This window comes from Camelina sativa, chromosome 4 (assembly GCF_030686135.1).
Source record: "Camelina sativa cultivar CO46 ecotype springtype chromosome 4, ASM3068613v1".
NCBI classification, from domain to species: Eukaryota; Viridiplantae; Streptophyta; class Magnoliopsida; order Brassicales; family Brassicaceae; genus Camelina; species Camelina sativa.
The window spans coordinates 1,503,124-1,527,688 of record NC_141883.1 but is presented as its reverse complement, the minus strand read 5'-3'; the positions used below and the strand labels follow the sequence as shown (position 1 = coordinate 1,527,688).

General features: G+C 34.7%; 3 protein-coding genes across 3 annotated transcripts; 2 read left to right on the top strand and 1 right to left on the bottom strand.

Annotated features, from left to right (window-relative positions):
- The first annotated feature begins 7,739 nt into the window (after nucleotides 1-7,739).
- On the top strand, nucleotides 7,740-10,929 carry LOC104779536 (transmembrane 9 superfamily member 3). Its single transcript, XM_010503902.3, has 7 exons — nucleotides 7,740-8,047; nucleotides 8,302-8,342; nucleotides 8,476-9,061; nucleotides 9,156-9,293; nucleotides 9,384-9,540; nucleotides 9,616-10,100; nucleotides 10,341-10,929. The coding sequence occupies exons 1-7, from the start codon at nucleotides 7,896-7,898 to the stop codon at nucleotides 10,558-10,560; spliced, it is 1,779 nt and encodes a 592-aa protein (XP_010502204.1). The 5' UTR covers nucleotides 7,740-7,895; the 3' UTR covers nucleotides 10,561-10,929.
- A 22-nt stretch (nucleotides 10,930-10,951) lies between these two features.
- On the bottom strand, nucleotides 10,952-12,664 carry LOC104779535 (tetraspanin-14-like). The gene is made up of 2 exons (XM_010503901.3): nucleotides 12,002-12,664; nucleotides 10,952-11,295 (listed from the first exon to the last, which is right to left on the bottom strand). The coding sequence occupies exons 1-2, from the start codon at nucleotides 12,476-12,478 to the stop codon at nucleotides 11,011-11,013; spliced, it is 762 nt and encodes a 253-aa protein (XP_010502203.1). The 5' UTR covers nucleotides 12,479-12,664; the 3' UTR covers nucleotides 10,952-11,010.
- A 6,468-nt stretch (nucleotides 12,665-19,132) lies between these two features.
- LOC104789963 (serine/threonine-protein kinase BRI1-like 2) lies at nucleotides 19,133-22,873 on the top strand. The gene has a single exon (XM_087509710.1). It carries the CDS (start codon nucleotides 19,340-19,342, stop codon nucleotides 22,763-22,765), a length of 3,426 nt encoding a protein of 1,141 aa, XP_087365836.1. The 5' UTR covers nucleotides 19,133-19,339; the 3' UTR covers nucleotides 22,766-22,873.
- Nucleotides 22,874-24,565: the final 1,692 nt, after the last annotated feature.

Below are 24,565 nucleotides of genomic sequence, written 5' to 3'. Positions count from 1 at the left end.
GAGTCTGAGGGTAATGGTCGTGGTGGTGCCGCGCGTGGGGGGACACCGATCGTTCGTGGCGATGGTATAATGTATAAAGGGCAGAGATTCTACAATGGAATCGCGTTTAAGGAGTGTGTGACTGACTATGCACTGGCAACAGGTTGTAATCTGAAGCAATACAGGTACAATAGAGATAGAATCGGGTTTAGGTGTGTTGGTGCTAAGGGAAAATGTCAATGGAAAGTTTATTCTGCGTCTCTTCATAATGAGTTGATGTGGAGGATTACGAAGTACACGAACACCCATGTTTGTGTGCCTAATGGAGAATGTGAGATGTTTAAGGTCCCAGTCATAGCTAGGTTATTTCTTGATAAGATTAGAGAAGAACCAGATTATTACATGCCTTTAAAGATGGAACAGACCATAATGGAGAAGTGGAAGATATCAGCTACGAGAGGTCAATGTCAAGCTGCTAGGAGAAATGCATTGGCATGGATAGCGAGTGAATATGACACTCAATTTGAACGTCTTCGAGACTCAAGAGAAATAATGTGGGATGGAGGATTAGCATAAGTAGGACTGTTTTTTTTTGGTTTTATGACCTGTTTCAGAACATATCTTGTTTTGCCTTAGTATGGTCAAGTCCAATCTTTTGAACCTTATTATTAACTATGTAAGGATGTACTCTTCCCTTTTGAACATGAATGTATTTTGAAACAAGATAACATCATCTCTTAAAAACATTTTGTCTAATACAAAACAAACATAGAAAACAACATACAATGTCATCATATTAGCTTAACTAGACCAAATATGATCATACAACCTAATACTAAAACAATTATCATCCTATTCATCCTAAATTTAAATTCAGCTTTTACATCTTCAATCCTCTCAAATATCTCTTTCTCAAGCTCCATTTGCATCTTCTTCTCAACTTTCATTGTCTCTGATATGAACTCTTTCATTGCCTCCACCTCATCCAACAAAGCCTCATCGACCCACTTGAAAACGTGATTGTCATTCATAAGCTACACCATGGACAATTCATTTGGTTATCGTTTAGAACCTTATCAATATTCATAAGCCAAATAATAAGTTCTACTTCGTATTACCTTATTTCCAGTTGCATACACACAACGAAAGTATCGTCGATTTGGGTTATGGTCGGATTTTGACATTTTGGCCACAATTGCTTCTCCACACCAGCATCTCTTAGGTACACCAACAACTCTACCTCTTTCGCGGACATTTGTCGACCTACTCGAAGACCCAGAAATATTACTCATGATTTTGAGAGAAAAAGACAGAAATTTGGATCTTTTCAATTTAGATTTTTAGGGTTCTTAGTGGAGTAAGAATTTGGGGGTTTTCGTTTTAAAAGAAAGAAGAAGAAGTAATCGGGTCGGGTTCTAAATGTTATCCGGTTATAAATTGCTTCCAGACCGGTTTAAGATGGGTTTCTATCGGGTTTACTAACAAAACCGTGTAAACCCAGACGGATGGGGAAATAGACATAGAAGTATTAATTCGGGGGAAAATAGAAAGAGGATATAAGATAGAAAATGTTCTATTAGTAGGTCAAAGTTCCAGGGATATTCGGTAAGATATGGTAGTTTTGAGGGGTAAATAGGACGTCTTTCCTAAATTACAATATTATTATTTTACTGTTTGTAAGATCTCGAATGGACAACATGTCAACAATCATTACGTTTTATTTTTATTTTTCACAAATTTCAGCCTGACCAGATCTTCTAATCTAAAATATAATTTTTCTGATCAGGAGCTAACAATATACAAGTTCTTATTATAACCGAAATTAATTATATAGTTTATTACAGGTTTTATATTCCTCTAGCTTTTATATGTGTATATATAGAAGTGACTTAGTGAACAAGAATTTATAAGACTTTAGAGTTTTATTCCTAAGCATGCTTTTAAGACAGACAATTAGTGATATTCCAAAAGTTGGTTTGGTCCTAAAAGGCTAAAAGATTCATGGTTATGGTCTTTTCTTTTACTTTGGTAACCTTCTTACTCGTTTAAAACTTGACAACGTTTTGGTTTTTTTAATCGATTGTTTAATAAAATTGGACAATGTGAGTGTGTTTTTGCTTTGTGGTCGGTCATATGTTTATGGTTTGGTCGTTTGGAAATACGTGAAAATTTCCACTTACACAAAATTTAGTTTCTAATCTCCAAACTCCAATTACCATTTTTCTCAAAATCTTAAAACTTTACTTTGGGAAATGAGTAATCAAAATCATTATTGTTTACCCAGTATTAATGAAGATAGAAGTGTGTATAATGCAAGTGAACTGTAAATTATGATCACTCTGATTATAACATATAAATTGATTGGTACTAGTGGTAACCCAATTGTGAAATATAAAATTGAAACCTAGTTAGTCGAATCCCAGATCGAATTTGTGTTTGCAAGTAGCTATCATCTGACATCAGTAATTTAATTAATACTAATATTTTTGTTTCTCTATAAGAGTTATAAATTATATAATTAGATAAGGTCAAATGGATCGACCAATTAGATCCAATCAAGTATGTCCAAAACATTATACATCTGAACTCGTCATTTCTTGGCAGAGTTATACAACTAATTCAAGTATAACTACAACAGAAGATTACAAACAAAATATATAGTTTTTAATTAAAAAAAAATATTTTTTTTACCGTTAACAAAACTTAAAAATATGTCCAAACGTCGTTCAGATAACGCAAATAATATGGGCCAATTTATTGCAAACGTCGTTCAGATAACGCAAATACTACAGAAAAATGTAAGAAGATAAGTTCGTGCCAATTTAAAATCTCATAGTAATTAGTACGTTCGCTTGTCAATGTTGAAAGAGACAAGTTTGACAGATGCATGAAAACATTGTTTAGTAATTTTCGGACGTTCAAATAGAAAAAATCTATATAATAATAATAATCTAAATAAATGCTAATAACCGCGGGTGATTTTTCGTCGTATCTTTTTATAAAACATTTTATTATTACTTATTTTTAAAAAGTCACACAGTTACGTCTATTCACTATAGAATTGTGTCTTTTACCGTAAAAAAAAATCATATTGTTGCGTCTATTCAGTGTAGAGTTGTGTCTTTTCACCATATCTTATACACAACTTTTCGTTCCAATAGTTATATTTATCTAAATGTTTATGTCTTTTGAACTATTTGTCTCTTATTAGATACCTAATAATTAAATCAAAATTTTTAATATTTATTTTAAAAAATCATACAGTTGTGTTTGTTCATTGTAGAATTGTGACTTTTACCGTAAAAAAAAAATCATATTGTTGCGTCTATTCAGTGTAGAGTTGTGTCTTTTCACCATATTTTATTCACAACTTTTCGTTCCAATAGTTATATTTATCTAAATGTTTATGTCTTTCGAACTATTTGTCTCTTATTAGATAACTAATAATTAAATCATTGTTTGCTTACACAAAGTTTTCGTTTCATGCTGAAACTAAATAATATGAATTTTAATATCCAATATCCAACATTATTCTATAATGTAACTAAAGATTTTAGAAATCTATAATAATAGCAATCTGAATAAATGTCAATAATAGTTGCGATTTTTCGTCGTATCTTTTCGTGAAATAATTTTTTAATACTTATTTTTTAAAAATCATACAGTTGCGTCTGTTCATTGTAGAGTTGTGTCTTTTACCATAAAAAAAATCATATGGTTGCGTCTGTTCAGTGTAGAGTTGTGTCTTTTCACCATATCTTATTCACAACTTTTCGTTCCAACAGTTATATTTATATAAATGTTTATGTCTTTTGAACTATTTGTCTCTTATTAGATAACTAATAATTAAATCAAAATTTTTAATATTTATTTTTTTAAAAATCATACAGTTGTGTTTGTTCATTGTAGAATTGTGTATTTTACCGTAAAAAAAAATCATACGGTTGCGTTTGTTCAGTGTAGAGTTGTGTCTTTTCATCATATCTTATTCACAACTTTTCGTTCCAATAGTTATATTTATATAAATGTTTATGTATTTTGAACTAATTTTCTCTTATTAGATAACTAATAATTAAATCATTGTTAGCTGACACAAAGTTTGAATGATTAAATCAAAAGTTTTAATATTTATTTTTAAAAAAATCATACAGTTGTGTTTGTTCATTGTAGAATTGTGTCTTTTACCATAAAAAAATCATACGATTGCGTTTGTTCAGTGTAGAGTTGTGTCTTTTCACCATATCTTATTATCAACTTTTCGTTCCAATATTTATATTTATCTAAATGTTTATGTATTTTGAACTATTTGTCTCTTATTGGATAACTAATAATTAAATCATTGTTAGCTGACACAAAGTTTTCGTTTCATGCTGAAACTAAATAATATGAACTTTAATATCCAATATCCAACATTATTCTATAATGTAACTAAAGATTTTAGAAATAATTATAGTAATAGAAATATTTAATCAACTTTAATTATGTAACTTAAAGTTGTGTTTATTTATCTTAAGTCTTCATAAAATATGTGTTTTTCTAAATTTAACTATTCAATATTTTATTTTTAGAAGTTGTGTATTTTTTTCCTAATTTTTGGTTGATAAATTTTCACCCAAGATGAAATTTATTTTACTTTAAAATTTATTTTATTAGAAAGTTGTATTTACTTATTATAATCTTTTGTTTGATACTTTCACTTAGGATCACTTCGTCATCATATATGTTTATTAGTAATATAAATAACAATAAATGTTATGATACTTGTTACTCTCTACTATAATTTTTCATAAAATATCTTATTCTTATAATACATACAAAAGAATTTATAATGTTGCCTCTATTCATTATGCCTTTTCATTTAATAATTTTGAACTTAGAGTTGTGTCTTTTTACCATAATATTTTTTTTTAATATAAGTTTTCATTTTGATAGTTGTGTTTTTTAAATTGTAATTATATATTGTATGTTTAATATTTATGTAGTTTTAGCCCTATTTATTATTTTTCTTTTTTTAGATAATTTTTAATTGTATTCTTATCATATATTTTCAAACTATGTTGTTACTTTCAAATAATTTTATATATAATATATGATTCTAAATATAAATTTAACTTTTTTTGTGAAATATTTCCCCCTCGATATCGCGGGGGTCTGAGTCCTAGTAAAATAAAAGATTAGATTGGAAAATGAAAAATATGAAATTAGTTAAGGTATAAACTAGGTTCGAAGAATCCATTTTATATATAGGTTCGAAGCAATCCACAATCCGCTATGTAACGTGTTGTGACAATGTGACTACATGTACTAACCAACATCATATGATTTTGTAACGACGTACAAGTCACCAGCCAACGATATATATGCCATTTGGATTTAGAGAGACAAGCGGTATCCCAACAACATTTCCATAGAAAACTCACAACTTTGTCAAGGCTTTACAGAAACTGACAGATTCGCGATGCAATTTTTGCAAAGAGAAAACTCAAAACATTCAAAAACCTTTTGCGAATTTGGCTAAAGTATGACTACTATCATTGATGTTGGAATATTGTAGCTTCTACAAACCTTTCCATCTAATGAAAATTCACATATTTTTCCAAAAAAAATAAAGTTTTGTCATCCCTATTAGTTGTGAATATATCTTTTCCACATAACGAATGAAATATCTTAACCATAACCACAAATGATGTTGGATCATTTTTGTACGAATATTGGCATATTGCTATTACAAGCCACAAAGCATGGCAATATGCCAATATTCGTACAAAAATGATTCAACACAGTGCATTGGTCCCAAAATAATAAAACGACGTGATGGTTTTCTATCATGGGACTTATTTGTAGTTTGAGCCTTAAGTCTTATAATGTATTGTATAAGCCAGTTTAGTTATCCTTTTAAGTTTTTCACAGTACAGAAAAAGATAATTAGAAAACCTATAGATGGAGTGTTGTTTTATATGACATCAGTTTGATCCCAGATGCTTGGCTCCTTAGTCCTTTATAACACCATCTTAGCTTTGCTGATGATGTGTTGCTGCTTTTTTTTTACGGATCAAAGTCTTCTATTAGGGGATTCTGGAGGAATTCAAGCAAGGTTCAGGGTTTAGGGTACTAACGGATAGAAGACAACACTGTTAATTAGTGGGGAAGAATTTGATAGGGACAGACAGCTTTCTACAAGATTTGGTGTGACTCAAGGCTCTTTGCTAGTAAGATATCGAGGAGTTCGGAGTTCCCCTTATGGCTAATGGCTCAGAAAATAAAGGGGCAAGATTGTAAACCGCTCCTTGATAGAATCAACAACAGATTCACATCCTGAACAGCAAGATTCATATAACAATCGATCATAGAAAGTTTAATTGCTTCAGGTTATCGCACTCGCACAACCCTTCATCTGCCATTCACAATTCACAAGTTCCTTTCGTAACGTAGAACATCTATAACATTTTTATTAGATAGTGACCCACGCTGTACAGCGGGGAAACATTTATGTAAATTGGATTTATTTGTTACAAAATAATAGTAGAAATTTTATTTATTCAATATATTTTATAAAATTATATATTTAATTTACTTAGTTTCATACTCCGATTTTGACCCGTAGTTGGTACCACTATTTTGGTTTGGGTGCAATATCAAATTTCTGAATTATAAATTCGGTAAAGTCTAATAAAAACCCAACAAAACCTGTATTGACATGTGATCTGATATTACAAATTGATGAATAGGGATTAAATATAATGTTAGAGGTAGTGATTTTGTTTCCTTTTTCATAAGAGCTATATAAAATCAAAGAGAAGAATATATTTAATAAATATAAAAATTTCTCAATGATCAATCTTTTTGTATTCACAAATAGTTAGATTATGTATATGAAAATTACAATTAGATTATGTATATGTATATTGTCAACATTATACACGTAGTATTGTTTATATAGTGAATATTATGTATAAAAAAATAAATTTTAACCAATTAAATAGTTTGTTATTCTTTCTAGAGATTTCTGAAACAATAAATAGAATCTGTTAAATAATTTCATTAAATAATTTTGAAAATATTTTTTTATTATTTTTAAAACTAATATAATCTTTTTTTTGTTAGTTATTAGATTAGTTAAAATATAATGCAATAGTATTTTTCGTAATATGCTACATTAAAGCTGGTTACAATTCTAACAACATTGCTTAAATAAATATATAGAGATGTTATTAAAATTAAGCAATGTTGTACTTGTATCTTAGTTTTAAAGTATATCTATCATTACTAAACGATTTAGATATACAAATATTTAATTTTAGTTTTATAAATAAAATTAAGTTTTATAATTATTCAAAATAGTTTGTTATTGTTTCCTAAAATTTCTAAAACAATAAATGGAATCAGTTAAATAATTTTATTAAATAATTTTGAAATATTGTTTAATTATTTTATAAACCAATATAATTTTTCTTTAGTTAGTTATTAAACTAATTAAAATGTAGTAGCATTTTATGTAAAATACCACATAATATTACGGTTAAATTTTAATAACATTGCTTAAATAAGTATATAGATAATTATTATCATTTTTTCATTAAATGTATAAACATAGCAAAAAAAAAACTCCAAAATTTATTTGAATAAAGAGAAATAATTTAGTATACTAAAAACTATCAAAAATTCGTATGTAAAAATGTTGCATAAAAATTGGGATTTTATTTTCTTACATAATGCTTTTTTATCGCAATATAGTATTTTCTTATGCATAAAGTTATTTTGTAGGTAAAAAATGGGTTATTAAATACAAAAAGAAATAAAAAAAAAGATAGAGACAAAAATATAAAAACATTATCGTCATTTGCCGTAAGCGTTGCTCACAAAATATAAAGCAAAACTCAGATCTCACGATTTTATTTCTTCCCCATTCGCCCATCATGACATTATCGACGACGCTGCTCCTCTTCATCGGAGCTCTCATCTTCTCCGGCGCCGCATATGTCAGATCCGATGCCTCTGACCACCGTTACAAAGACAGCGACTCCGTTCCTCTCTACGCCAACAAGGTCGGCCCGTTTCACAATCCCAGGTAAAATAATCTATTCTACTGTGCGTGTCGGTAGGTTTTGTTCAGATCTTAGGTTTAGATCTGAGATTCTCTTCAGACTAGTGATTAATTTCCCAGTGAAAGCTCCGATTGTATCAAATTTGTATCTGACATCGAAAACTTCGATTCATCATCGTCTAGAATGTGTAATCTGATCTCATGAAATGTTGCTGTAGATCTTCGATTTCATCTTCATATGTCTGATGTTACTTGTGATTTTGATGATTTTGTCGCAGTGAGACGTATCGGTATTTCGATCTGCCCTTCTGTATTCCAGGTACTCAATTTCGTTGTGAAATTTCTTAGGTTAAGTGATAAATTGGAGTGTGATGGCATGAGAAATAAGCTCAATGTTGTTTCAGATTTGTGTATTTTTGGTCATATGAATTGGTTTTGGTTTGTTTGTGCAGAGGGAGTGAAAGATAAGAAGGAAGCTCTTGGTGAGGTTTTGAATGGGGATAGACTTGTTAGTGCTCCATACAAGCTTAACTTCAGAGATGAGAAAGACTCTGAGGTTTACTGCAGAAAGAAGCTTAGCAGAAAAGAAGTGGAACAGTTTCGAAGAGCTGTTGAGAAAGATTATTACTTTCAGATGTATTATGATGATTTGCCTATCTGGGGGTTCATTGGAAAAGTTGACAAAGAGAGCAAATCTGATCCTAGCGAGTTCAAATATTTCCTCTACAAGCACATTCAGTTTGAGATTTTGTACAACAAGGATAGAGTGATTGAAATCAATGCTAGAATGGATCCTCACTCGCTTGTGGATCTCACTGAGGATAAGGAAGTTGATGCTGAGTTTATGTACACTGTGAAGTGGAAAGAAACTGAGACTCCTTTTGAGAAAAGAATGGACAAGTATGCCATGTCTTCTTCTCTTCCACATCACTTGGAAATCCACTGGTTCTCTATTATTAACTCGTGCGTCACTGTACTCCTTTTGACTGGTTTCCTTGCAACTATCTTGATGCGTGTCCTCAAGAATGATTTCATGAAGTAAGTTTTGACTTTTGAATCCTGACTTGCTTCTCTTCAACAATGCACGTTTTGTTGTTTTTCTGAATATAAACTTTTACCCCAACTTTCAAAGGTATGCCCAAGATGAGGAAGCTGCTGATGATCAAGAGGAGACTGGATGGAAATACATTCATGGGGATGTGTTCCGGTTCCCAAAACACAAATCTCTCTTTGCTGCATCTCTCGGTAGCGGTACCCAGTTGTTCACTCTGTAAGTCTTGTTTTTCAGCTTCCTTACACATAATATTATTGTCTTCTTTGCCATTACTAACTATAATATCCCTCGTATGTATGTCATCAGCACCATCTTCATTTTCATGCTTTCACTTGTTGGAGTGTTCTATCCATACAATCGCGGAGCACTTTTCACTGCTTTGGTCGTTATCTATGCTCTCACATCTGGGATTGCCGGATACACTGCCTCCTCTTTCTATTGTCAACTTGAAGGAAAGAACTGGGTATGTAAAATCCTAAACCCCTTTCCATAAATAACTCTTTTAACAGAAAGTAATAAAACTTTTTCTTTTTCTCAGGTGAGAAATTTACTGCTCACTGGAGGTCTCTTCTGTGGCCCACTATTCCTCTCCTTCTGCTTCCTAAACACTGTGGCAATCGCCTACAATGCGACCGCTGCTCTTCCCTTTGGAACCATTGTAGTGATCGTCCTCATATGGACACTAGTCACTTCGCCTTTGCTTGTGTTGGGTGGTATTGCCGGTAAAAACAGCAAAGCGGAGTTCCAAGCTCCGTGCCGTACCACTAAGTATCCTCGGGAGATCCCACCACTCCCATGGTACAGGAGTGCTGTACCCCAGATGGCCATGGCTGGTTTTCTTCCTTTCAGTGCCATCTACATCGAGCTATATTACATTTTTGCCAGTGTTTGGGGCCATCGTATCTACACTATTTACAGCATCCTCTTCATCGTCTTCATCATCCTGTTGATCGTCACTGCTTTTATTACAGTTGCCCTCACTTACTTCCAACTCGCTGCTGAAGATCACGAATGGTGGTGGAGGTAATTTTTTCATTGTAGTTTCTGATAGATGGAATACTTTCCTAGGTTTGCTATGTTTTGGGTTTGGGTTCATTATATTCCCTTTAGTTACCAAATCGGTTTGTTTTGTTTCAGACTGGTTTCTTAGGTCGGGTTCGAATTTGAATCAGTTAAACCTGCTAAATACTTCCATAGATTTTAAATTCGTAGTAGAATTTGAATTGGTGATGATAAAGCTACATTGTTATAATACGATTGCAGATCATTCCTATGCGGTGGATCGACTGGTGTGTTCATCTACGCATACTGCTTATACTATTACTATGCAAGATCAGACATGTCCGGTTTCATGCAAACCTCATACTTCTTCGGCTACATGGCTTGCATTTGTTACGGATTCTTCCTCATGCTTGGAGCCGTTGGATTCCGATCTTCTCTCCTCTTTGTCCGCCACATTTACCGGTCGATTAAATGCGAGTAAAACTGTTGCTGGCTAGTCAGTCACCTTCTCCCCTTACGATTTTTGGTAGAAGAAAGAAGATGATAAACCCGTCCACCTGGTAGATAAAGAAGAAGGCTTCTTCAAAGCCAGACACCGAATACCAAAATGGCTTTTATGGTCTGATTTTCTTAGAGGTATTTACGTAAAGTGCTTTAAGTTCTTCTATATATACAATATTTTGTGGCGTTTTGTTATCTGTGATACGGACTTGGACAAAACTATGATGTTGTTTAGTTGAGTCATTCTCTTTTCTCTACTACTTTAGGGAGTTGTTATCTTCTTTTTTTGGTAATTAATTAATTACTTTGTATCCTTTTTCTTTTATATTATATATTCTATAGACGAAAATACTTGATTAAGATAATGCTCATGAATCAAAAAGCTAATCTATTCGATCAACAAAATCTTCCGAAAATTATGATGAATTTGTTATCTAAACAAAGAGGTGAGGGAAGAAAAGAAAACACCAAATTGCCACCATTTGCGCAGCCGTGGAGACTTAATGATCGTGACTTTACATGTCATGCAATCATAGTACAACACACTCAACTCGTGCCTCCACATATCGTAATAATCCTTTATGTCTGCAGTGCCACCGTAACGACCGTAGATCAGTGCCGTTTCCAACGGTGGTCCTTCACGATTTCTTGTAATGTGCAATGTTGCATTGACCGTCTCTAGTTCGCATTCCCCTGGCCGCATGCAGCATCCAGCCTAAACAACATCAACAACAACAGCAAATTAGAAACATTTTTTTTTTTTAAGTCAAAGGCATATATGAATCTCATCAAAGTTATAATACCTATACAAGAATAGATATACATTTAAGTAATTAATCCTACTATATTAATTGAGAAGTACAAAATTAAAAATAACCTTAAAAAAACAATAGAGGCTATAAAAGATAATTAATAATTGGTAATTATTTATTTAAAATTAAAATTTCTACTCGAGTACTCAACCAAAATTGCAGGGTTACATAGATAATTAATCCAACTAAATCAAACACATAAACAAACAATCGAAACAAAAAAAATATCCCTTAACAAAATCTTTTCTCATAAGATATTCCTTTAACAACATCTTTATCCTCTTATAACTAAAAAGAAGAATATACTCTTTAAAAACACCAAATACTATATCTTTTTAAAAAATACTCACAACTATATCACTAGAATACGAAGATAAAGAAATAATCATCCTTCACCCTATAAATACAGGGGTCTATTCTGTACCAAACCATCATCGAATCATCCATTCAATAAACATTTTAAAAATTGAAAAAATTCCAAAGATTCTAAACCAACAATTTCAGTCACAAACCATTGTATTTTCCAAATTTTTCTAAAATAAAATGTTCAGTCCGCGGTTAGTACCTAGTATTATTATTAAAAAAGGATTAAACGATTTCGCAAAGTACCTCAATGGGAGGTACCAACCTCCTATCGTACCGTGGTAAGTAAGAGCTGTCAACGAACCGTAAATGAACTCTTGGCAAGCGTCCTTGACTTTGTTCTATCTTAACCACTTGGTATCGTTCTAATTTACGTTGTCCACCAACACCATATTCGCCCTTGAACCACATCGGTGTCGGAGAAAACCACCGGCTTTGCATCTCGTACACACCGGCGTAAGCAAAGCCGATGAAGAAGACAACAACTAAGAAGTAGCCGAGCCGTCGTGGTCGAAGAAACATAGCGGCGTTGCCGAGAAGGAACACGGCGAGGAGAGAGACGCTGAAGAGTGTCTCAGCACGTGGCGTACTTGGCCACTGGTGGTAACGCATGATGAAATGATACAAAGCGTAGCGGACGAGAGGAGCCGAGAGGATCAAAGTGATGACCGGAAGGATGATGCCGGCCACTAGATTCCACGACTTATGGCTTTGTAACTTCATTGTTTGAAATAGTTTTTGGAAAATCTTGTAGATGTTACATTCATAAAAATTGGTATTTATATACAAGCAGAGATTAGTATCTACTATCTAGATAGAGATAGGAAAGCTAAGATAAGGACTAGAACTAATTAGATATGGACTAGAGCTAATTAGATATGGACTAGAGCTCAATTTCTCTGATTGTCCGGTTTTGTTAGTTGATTTGAGCCAACTTGTAATAGGCCTTAAAGCCCATTAAACAACAATCTGACACCGTGTCAGAGCTAGGAGACTAACAAAAGACAAGGCGTGCTTATTTATGTTATAGGGATGATCGAATTCATCATTTCTCCAACTCAATATTTATTTTATAATAAATGGTTCGATTTTCAAAAAATAGTAACATCTTTGGAATCGATGGTACTGATAACAATGATATCGCTTTGACGGGCCACAACATCTAAAGTTACTTTTCACACTGGTCAATTCTTAACACAAAAATGGCTCATGGTTTGACAAACTGATCATAAAATATCTATGTAAAAGTTCATTTTCAAAATAAAATCGATTGCATGGTAATATATATGCCACGTGTTTACTGTATTCAGTAAAAAAAGTTAAAAAAGGCTGAATGTTTTTGACAAGGAATTAACAGGAAACAGAGACAGAGTACAACACACCAATCATTTGAACACAGTAAAAGATAAAAGTGGATAAAGAAGAAACGCGTGCCATTCACGACATCTTTGGTCCCTCCTCTCTCGAGCCTCCCGTCATACAACTTTTTAACGTTTTATAAACTTAAATTTGTTTACAAATTAACTAATATATCTTCTCACATCATCACATGCATATTATCTCGATTATTTGCATGTGTTTTATTTTCTCCTCTTTTAGTTTTACATGATATGAATCTACCCTGATTTTTGTTTTTCAATTATTGATGAGAATACTCTTTCATTTTACCGTCGCATCATGTTAAAGAATACATGACTTGTCGAAATATGAAAGAGGAGATGACTTTGGCACAGTTTTGGTTCGACACACACTACAAAAAGTCAGGTGTGTTGTATCATTTATTTTGTATCACAAAATAGAATGAAGTAAATCTAAATTACTTATTTTCAAGTGAAGCAAATAAAAATGATTAGCATCAATTAGATCATTTGATGTTATAATTATCTAATTTTACATCAGTTATTTATAATTGATTCAGTTTTAACTAGTTTGTATCACTTTTTTAAAATTGATATAAAATATATTTTTATATCATTTACATAATTGATGTGTTTTTTTTTTGGATAAAATCATTTTTAAAAATGATTTAAAATTTACATCAATTAAAAACTGATGTTAAACAAAATTATATTTAAACAATTAATAAGAGATGATTGTATCCCACACCGAGTGGGAGAGAAAAAATGATTAAAAAAACTGACTATAAATAGAGTGGTGTAGGTTTATGTTGTTTAGTGGCTTTGGGCATTGTATTAAAGCCCGTGTAGCTTAACCAATTTTTTTTTAAAAATTAGTTAAATATCTGATTTTAGTCGGTTAAGCGGGTAAAAATCGGATAACGATTAATTTCAGCGATTTGATCATAATCGCTGCGGGTATGTTCCGATCAGCGCCTAATCGAACATGTAATCGGCTAGGCGCACGACTTTTAGAACATGTTGAAACTGATGTAAATATTCTAATCATTTGTGATAATTGACACTAATTTTAAATCAGTTTAACTAAATGACATAAATATTAACATCACTTAAATAAAATGATATAAACGTTGATATCAATTTTAAACAAATGATATATATTGACATTGATTATAATAATCGATGTAAATATTTGAATATTAGCATCGTTTTGATATAAACTGATACAAATTATTTGCATCGACAAAATATAAATCATTCATTAAAGTGATATAAATTATTTTTGCATCACTTAAAACTGATACAATAATAGAAAATAAATGATTTAATACAATTGATTTTTTGTAGTGACAGAAGAGTTGAATACAAGTTCTCCGCAAAGTTACTTCTATAAAATATTATGTCATCTTTCTTTTCTTTCCTCCTTTCATTTAGTAATACTAGAAGGAAGAATACAGAAGAAGCAGAAGCAGAAAGAATACTGAAGCAAAGAAGCAACGAAATCCAAATCCGTAAATTCCATCTAAATTCTAAAACCGAAATTTCAAAAAATAAAATCCATAAATTTCGATTAAACTAAACTTGTAATTTTGAGAGACAAACACTTTTAATTGAAAATAAATAAACAACACTACTCAAAATTGAAAAAACTAGCCTAAACCCTAAAAACGAAAAAACGGTCTTAATTACATCATTGAATTATCTAATGCACAAGGTATATACACCAAGTATGGGCACATCTTTGCCTTTTATTTATATAGATTTGTTTTTTTTTTTTTTTAACTGTAATTGATGGTGCTGAATATATTCGAGTAATTAGATTTGAACCCATATGTACAAGGTATACAGCATTTTCTTTCATTTTTGACATAAGTGCACATCATATATATTATCATTATGTCTCCATTCTCAAAGATATTGTCCAATTATTATCGACCTGAACCTATGATTAAAAACAACAATCAATATAAATAGTTTTTTTTAAATCATTTGTACTTCAAGTCATGCTTGGTTGACCATTGACTTTTACACATTCCAGTTATAACTTATAAGAAAAAGAAAAGAAAAAAGACGTTTCTTCCCTACATTTTATTTTAAATTAACTGCAAGTAAATCTGAGTTGCTTTGGTTAAGTTCTCAAACCGCATTCTCAACGTAATCCGGGCTGAAACGTTCGATACATTGAGCGTAAAATGGTCGACGTATTCACTAGACAAAGAATTAAGGAACACAACAGCAGTATATGGTCAAAATGAAGTCCAATATAGTACTATTTTCTTCCACCGTATATATCTCACACATTGGGAAGTTTAACATTAATTTTATGCCTAAGTAGGAAGGTTAGGTGAGAACCACCAGCCCTATTGGCTATCACAGTATCTAACTTTTATTATTACATTTGTTATCAGATCTCAAAGGATGTGCGACGCTACCATGATTTAAAATTATACAATATACGCTAATGATTTGTACCACCAAGACGATAGCATGTTTATTATACTTTAATGATTAAAAAAAACAATTAATATACCATATATTTTATCATAGGTTGACGTGTAAATGCATCTGTTAACATATAGACTAATATAGGCAATACATGATGTTTTTAAAGGAGTAATTAGTACTTGTGGTCGTGTGTGTATAAAAAAAATTATTAATACAGACATATATATGTATATGAATATGAATATAGATGTATATGAATAATGTCTTCTTTTAACAATAAATTCATAAAATAAAGCTTTGGAAAATCAATTTTGAGTTGCAACACCTACATAAGCAGAACCCTAAAATCTCTGTTTTCTGCATTCTTTAAAATATATGGTAATTTGCGTTTTAGATCTTTGAATAATGGTATCACTAGGAGCTTTCAAACAATCCACCAAATAATCTTTTAAAAAATTGTTTCTTTGTGATTATACATTTTGAGACTTCATGTTGTCTCTTGGCATTGGGATATTATTTGGTAAAATCGATTTGCTCAAATTTTGATCACTTATTTATGGAGGCATCATGAAGTTTTAAATACAAAATCACAAAGAAACAACATAGGTTTAAAAAAAAATAATAATTTAATTACTATCCCTATCTTGGAGTGTTTCCCTTTAAAAAAGGCAAAATCTTGCTCTTAAGATCTCTTAAACTTTATGGTAACCCCAAAATGTATTACATGATCAGTAATTGTTTATAAGTAAAAACAATAGTTGATTCTTTCTGGGGACAAGTCAAATCTTTGATGTAATTGGAATTTAGTCTGATTTTCTTACTATTTTGTTAGCAAGAGTGGTCAAAATAAACTGACGTTCAAGAGAACAAAATTCGTATAAAAAAAGAGATATATAAGAATTAGTGGTAGTGAAAAGAAGAATTTAGTAAAGAAGTGTTTTAAAAAATATTGGGGGCAAAGGAATCATAACCCCTCATGCCACTAAACCACGAGCTAATTGATGTTGTTTCTTTTGTGGGCCTTTTCACTATTACTCTCCACTATTTGGTTCTTTTTGTGAATTTTTATTATTAATTAGAATCAATAAACTATATACTCGATAGTCACTAGTGTAAAATATTATAACACACAATCACACTATTATAGGTGATAAGGAGGTTTGCACTATATTAATTGTAATGGGAAATTTTTCTAAGAATAATTATTTCTTACTAGAAACTATCGATCTTAAAGAAATAGTCTCTTTTTTTTTTTAATAACCAGATGCTCTCATTCATTCAAATTAAAACATACAGAAAGAGAGATACAAATATCTCAAAGTTTAAACTGAAACAAAGATTACATAGATGGGCATTCCCCAATGCCATAAAAGAGTAGATAAATAAAATCGAGATAGAATCCATGAGGGCTATGCAACAGTCACTCAAAAGCGGCTTGGAACAAGGGAGATCATGGTATATCGATTGCTCATCCTCGAGAAATTCAGTGGATGACAAGATAGTCACAGTCGATAGACCATGTGACGTTAAAAGCAAATCCATAGCCAGTAAACTCACCGGAGCGAGGGGCACTAACAAGAGCACCACACTGGCAAGGATTTGGTAGACCAAGGTTTGGTGGTCAAGGGTAGAGTGCTTTAACATCCAAAACGGAGGGTCAGGAAAAACTGGTCACACCAGGAAACACATCGATAAAAAACAGTCCGAGTGTTGAAGATGGCGCTGAAGAAAATTTGCTTGAAGTCGTCGGATGCAAAAGTGGAATAACAGGGCATAAGACCATAATACTTCAAGGTTGTAACATCAAACCATACAAGTGGAACTAGATCCATGACTAACCAAGGATAACAATCAAACCGTAACAATACAGGTGGGTTCTCTCTCACTTGGTGCCCTTTACCAAGGAGATTAAGAACACCACACAAAGCATGTATCCGGTTTGACATTGGTAGATGAGATTTAGGCTTGGCCTGGTGGGTTGTTGATAACACCAAAATGGTGCAGGTGAAGGGATGTTGTTGAGGACTAGAAACGCTAGTTAGCATAGAGATAAACGGGTTGAGGTTCTTCCAGTTAACAATCGGATTCGCAACTTGAGCAAAGACCAGGGATCTCCTATACTCTATGTTACTACTAATCATTCTAGGTACATGGATTCTCAGATGCAGTCTTCGGACATCGAGTTCTACCAAAGAACCTAAGAGATGTTTACTAGATATCATAGGGATAAAGAGAGTAGACCTGGGATTTTGGAGAATGGGTAGAACCGTTTGGGATGTTAGCAATCCGAGTTCAAGTCCTGAGCTCATCCACAGAGATCCAAAAGACTTTGGGGATGGCCAAGGGAGTTGACAAGGGTCTACCAAGCTTTCAATGTGATAGATCTTAGAAACGGAAGTCCAAAAACGGAGATAAGTCGCATCTCTGGAAGATTCCTCGCCAAACATCAACTCAGAAGCCGTGGAGGAAGAGGAAGCTTCAGGGGCGAAGCAGAATCCGGATCGGAAGAGATAGAGGCTCAGGGACTTTTGGACCGTCGACGGTAGGATTGGGCGAGGATAGGTGAGGATGGGGTTCGCCGAACTCCAGATCCTGCTGTGGTGGCACAAGGACAACCCTTCGTCTAGATCTAGGGTGGCTGTAGAGGTTTGGTCGGGACACAAAAGAAGAGAACAAAAAGGGAAAAAAGAAAGCAAAGAGAATCTAAAGGGAATGAAGAGGAAGTAACAGAGCGGGGATACTGAGAGATCCCGACGCCGGCGAGCCGGAGCTCTACTGGCGTTAGAGAGAAGTGAAGAGGGAGGCGCCTCGATTATTGTGCCTGAGAGAGAAATTAGCTAGAGTATCACCAATTGAACCACTTAGAAATATGGCTTTATTTTTAATGTGTATATGACTAATTATCAATGAACTTAGCAAAATAGCGTTTTCTTTTCTGTTGGATGAAGTAACCAAAGCTAATATATTGCTTACTTGATAGAAATCTACTCGTAAACTTGGTAGGAGAGGGCAAGCGTAATGATGAAAAGGATTGAGTGTGTGACTTGGAACATGATATAAAGGCTTATCTATGGCGTTTAATATGGTTTTATAAACTAATTAAAAACACATAAAAATGTAGAAAGAAGTGAGCAACATAATGGTTACACCATAAAGTTTGTTATTGTAAAACCACGCCTCTCTGCATCGACCGTGAACATTGGATCAAACAAAGTTTTACAAAATACCATTTCATATGCGATGCATATCATGACTAAATTGGGTCCCAATTATTTTGACCACACACCTCACCATATGAAAATTTAGTACTTCATTCGGTTTGTAATGATTTCTCCCAAATATTCATTTTCCAAACGATTTGTAGAAGATTTTTTTTTTCTTTTTGTTGAACAAATTACAATGCACAAAACAATCTCCCAAAAATTCAAACTTGATGTGATTATAGGGTAAATTTCTAATATTATCATCTTCATTAGTTTTGTCAAGGTAATAACAAACTATAAACTTAAACTGATACTAATATAAGAAATTGCAATATTTAGCTAACTTGACAATGATGTTTAGTCTCACTCTCGCATTTGATATAATAAACTGATAAGCATCAATACTAAAAATAAAATAAAAACAAAAGCTGCTTTTTCTTTTCTTCAAGAAAAGCCCTTTTCCTTCTCCTTCCTCTGCTTTAGCATCGCCTCAAAGGCGAGAAAAAAACTCTCTTTATCATCTAAATGTTTCAACTTACTTACTTCTCCATTCAAACTCCAAACACCTCCTCCCTCCAATGACTACTTCACCAATCCGGGTTCGGATCCGGACTCGGATCCATATATCCTTCATCTTCCTCCTTACTCATTTCTCTCTATCATCTTCATCTTCACTCAAAACCGACTCATTGTCTCTCCTCTCTTTCAAAACAATGATCCAAGATGATCCAAACAACATCCTCTCAAACTGGACACCTCGTAAATCCCCTTGTCAATTCTCCGGCGTCACTTGTCTCGGTGGAAGAGTCTCTGAGATTAATCTCTCCGGTAGTGGTCTCTCCGGAACCGTCTCTTTCAATGCTTTCACCTCTCTTGATTCTCTCACAGTTCTTAAACTCTCTGAGAACTTTTTCGTTTTAAACTCAACCTCTCTTCTTCTTCTTCCCTTAAGCCTAACTCACCTCGAACTCTCTTCCTCCGGTTTAATCGGAATCCTCCCTGAAAACTTCTTCCCCAAATACTCAAACCTTATCTCCATCACTCTCTCTTACAATAACTTCACCGGAAAGTTACCTAATGATGTTTTCTTAGACAGCAAGAAACTTCAAACCCTTGATCTTTCTTACAACAACATAACCGGTTCAATCTCCGGTTTAACCATTCCTCTCTCCTCTTGCGTCTCCTTGTCCTATCTCGACTTCTCCGGTAACAGTATCTCCGGCTATATCCCTGACTCACTCATCAACTGCACCGGCCTCAAAAGCTTGAACCTTTCTTACAACAACTTTGATGGGCAGATTCCAAAACCATTCGGTGAGCTAAAACTCTTACAAAGTTTGGATCTTTCTCATAACAAACTCACCGGTTGGATCCCGCCGGAGATCGGAGACACTTGCCGGACATTACAAAACCTCCGTCTTTCTAACAACAACGTCACCGGTGTGATCCCTGAGTCGTTGTCTTCTTGTTCTTTGCTACAAAGTCTTGACCTTTCCAACAACAACATCTCCGGTCCGTTTCCGAACACTATCCTCCGAAGCTTCGGATCTCTTCAGATCTTGCTTCTCAGCAACAACTTAATCTCCGGTGAGTTTCCGACTTCGATATCTTCTTGCAAAAGCTTGAGAATCGCTGACTTCAGCTCCAATCGATTCTCCGGCGTGATTCCGCCGGATTTATGTCCCGGAGCAGCTTCTTTAGAAGAGTTAAGACTCCCGGATAATCTCGTCACCGGAGAGATTCCTCCGTCGATATCTCAATGCTCGGAGCTTCGAACGATCGATCTCAGTCTCAACTATCTCAACGGTACAATCCCACCGGAGATCGGAAACCTCCAGAAACTCGAGCAGTTCATCGCTTGGTACAACAATTTCGCCGGAACAATCCCGCCGGAGATCGGAAAACTACAAAACCTCAAAGATTTGATCCTCAACAACAATCAACTCACCGGAGAAATCCCACCGGAGTTTTTCAACTGCAGTAACATCGAATGGGTCTCATTCACAAGCAACAGGTTAACCGGAGAAGTCCCAAAAGATTTCGGAATCCTTTCCCGGTTAGCCGTTCTTCAGCTCGGAAACAACAACTTCACCGGAGAGATCCCAGCGGAGCTAGGGAAATGCACAACTCTGGTTTGGCTTGATCTCAATACAAACCACTTAACCGGTGAAATCCCACCACGGTTAGGTCGTCAACCCGGTTCAAAAGCTCTTTCCGGTTTACTCTCAGGGAACACAATGGCTTTCGTAAGAAACGTTGGGAACTCATGTAAAGGTGTGGGAGGTTTGGTTGAGTTCTCAGGGATCAGACCAGAGAGGCTTCTTCAGATACCATCTCTTAAAAGCTGTGACTTCACAAGAATGTATTCAGGTCCGATTCTGAGTCTTTTCACAAGGTATCAAACCATTGAGTATCTTGATCTTTCTTACAACCAGCTACGAGGCAAGATCCCAGATGAGATTGGAGAGATGATCGCTCTTCAAGTTCTTGAGCTTTCTCATAATCAACTCTCCGGCGAGATTCCTGTTACGATTGGTCACCTCAAGAACCTCGGTGTGTTCGATGCTTCGGATAACCGTTTGCAGGGTCAAATCCCTGAGTCTTTCTCGAATTTGTCTTTCTTGGTGCAGATTGATTTGTCTAATAACGAGTTAACCGGTCCGATTCCTCAGAGAGGTCAGCTTAGCACGCTTCCGGCGAGCCAGTACGCGGATAATCCTGGACTTTGTGGAGTACCTTTACCGGAATGTAAGAACGGAAACAATCAACTTCCAGCAGGAACAGAGGAAGTGAAACGTGCTAAACACGGAAGCAGGGCAGCTTCTTGGGCGAATAGCATTGTTTTGGGAGTTTTGATTTCTGCTGCGTCGGTTTGTATTTTGATCGTTTGGGCGATTGCGGTTCGTGCAAGGAAGAGAGACGCGGAAGATGCGAAGATGCTTCACAGTTTGCAGGCGGTTAATTCCGCCACGACGTGGAAGATTGAGAAGGAGAAAGAGCCGTTGAGTATCAACGTAGCGACGTTTCAGCGACAGTTGAGGAAGCTTAAGTTCTCGCAGCTCATCGAAGCTACGAATGGATTCTCGGCTGCGAGTATGATCGGACACGGTGGATTCGGTGAGGTTTTCAAGGCGACGCTTAAAGATGGGTCTTCCGTGGCGATCAAGAAACTGATTAGACTTAGTTGTCAAGGAGATCGAGAGTTCATGGCGGAAATGGAAACGCTAGGGAAAATCAAACACCGAAACCTTGTACCGCTCTTGGGATACTGTAAAATCGGGGAAGAGAGATTGCTAGTTTACGAGTTTATGCAATATGGTAGCCTCGAGGAAGTGCTTCACGGACCGAGAACAGGCGAAAAACGGAGGGTTTTGAGTTGGGAAGAGAGGAAGAAGATTGCGAAAGGAGCAGCGAAAGGGCTTTGTTTCTTGCATCACAATTGTATCCCTCACATCATCCACCGTGACATGAAGTCAAGCAACGTGCTTCTCGATCAAGACATGGAAGCTAGAGTTTCAGATTTCGGAATGGCGAGGCTGATCAGCGCGTTAGACACGCATTTGAGTGTGAGTACCTTGGCAGGCACGCCAGGTTACGTACCACCGGAGTATTACCAAAGTTTCAGATGTACTGCAAAAGGCGACGTGTACTCCGTCGGAGTAGTGATGCTCGAGATTTTAAGCGGGAAGAGACCAACGGACAAAGAAGAGTTTGGTGATACGAACTTAGTAGGTTGGTCGAAGATGAAAGCAAGAGAAGGGAAACATATGGAAGTGATTGATGAAGACCTTCTGAGTATGAAAGAAGGTTCCTCAGAGTCTCTGAATGAAAAAGAAGGTTTCGGAGGGATGATTGTGAAAGAGATGTTAAGGTACTTGGAGATAGCGTTGCGGTGCGTCGACGACTTCCCATCAAAGAGGCCTAATATGTTACAAGTGGTTGCTTCGTTGAGAGAACTTCGTGGAAATGAAAATAGTAGTCACAGTCACAGTAACAGCTCGTAACCATGATCTGCTTTTTTTTTTTTGGTTATAATTTGTCTCTCTTTTAGAAAATTGCTGTGAGAATGTATGTGTGGTGGATCAATGATTAAAATTTTATTCTGTATTAAATCTTTTTTTAATAATTATATATATGAAACCTCATCCTCCTCTTAAGTCTTATCTTATGTCTTAGCTAAAATAACTCACGCTTGGCTCACATATCTCGGTTTAAGTAAAGTCATTGGTTTTATTTTCTCATAATTTATATATCAGGGTGCGTGCGAATGTTGTCTAAAAAATAAAGATTATGAATTACTTAAAACAGTTTTCATAATATGATTTAGCTTTGAATTTTTTTGCTGAAGAAGTTGATAATTATTGAACCAAACAGAAGCGTTGGTTTGGATTATGTGAATCAAGAGCAATTCATAGTTCACTTATTTCGGTTAAATAAATTATGAATTCGGTTCCGCAAATTGTATTAACCGGATCTATATCACAAATCTTCATACCGGGTTTTGCAATTTCTTTAATTTTGAATTAATGGACCTTATTGGGCCTACATGATATGATTGTGGCAAGCAAGGAGCCAGAGGCTGTAGAGCAACCGGAGGTGGTGGGAAGGATCACTCGTTCAAGAGCTAAGGAGATGGCCAAGGAAGCTCATTCACTCATAGTTGACGGGTCATTCAACCTACCAAGGATCCAAGTCTTCAACATATCCACATTGAAGACTTCACCCGGTAATGAGGACTAGGTAACTTAGGTGTGAAGTTTGTACTCTTTTTCCCATAGCTGAGTTTTGTCCCAATGGGTTTTCTCAGCATGGTTTTTAATGAGGCAAATTGATCACTACGTCGAGTTGTCTAGAAATCATTACCAAAGGGGAATAACGTACTTCTGTACTAGTTCAAGTGACTCCTGTACTACTACAGGTCACCTAGACGTTTTGCTGTTTTTTCTTATTTCCTTTAAACGTCTTGTTGTTTTGGTTTTGAACTTCTTGTGGTTTAGAGTGTCGAGCCCTAGGGTGATTATAAACCCAAAAGCTACGCCTCTTTGTTCTTTAGCGAAGAATTATGTTGTAACAAGTATTGTTGATCTTTCTTCTCTCAATTTGAATTCTTGAATGCGTTCTTGATTTCTGGGTTTCTATACACTTTGTGATTCAGAATCCCTTCACTATCTTACAATCCATTTAACCACCCAAACACCTAACACCATCGAACCATTGTTTCTTCATTCGATTTTCGCACATCATCACCCAAGATCATTCGTTCATCATCATCTTCCATTCACATCGCCTATCACTCGGTTATCAGCCTTCATCAGAGTTCTAGTCCTAGGGAATCCTATTATGTGGTATCAGAGCCAGGTTTGTGCCAAGACTAAGCGATTCTAAAACCCTAATCTCGTTTTTGTTGCTTAAAATTTGTTTGTTTAGTTTTAGGGTTTGTTTTTGTTGGTTCGTTTGTGTCTAGATCGTTTAGGATTTAGTTTGATGTTGTTCGAAATTATACTGCAATTAGGGTTTGATTATTTCGAGTTTGTTAGCTATAGGATTAGGTGTCGCTCGTTTTCTTGTAATTTTGTGTTAGAAAATTTCGAGTCTTAGAGTTATTTTCGTTTTTTCTTATTCAAAGAACAATTTACTGCGAGTTTCTTCTTTAATTTGCAGGTACAATGGAGCTTTCTCCAGAGGCTATGGAAGCTTTGAACCAAGCCATGTCCAAGCAAATAGCAGAAGCAAACAAGTTAATGTCTACTCAGTTTCAGCAACAGATGGAGCAGCTCAGTAACAAGTTTGAGAAACAGTTCGAA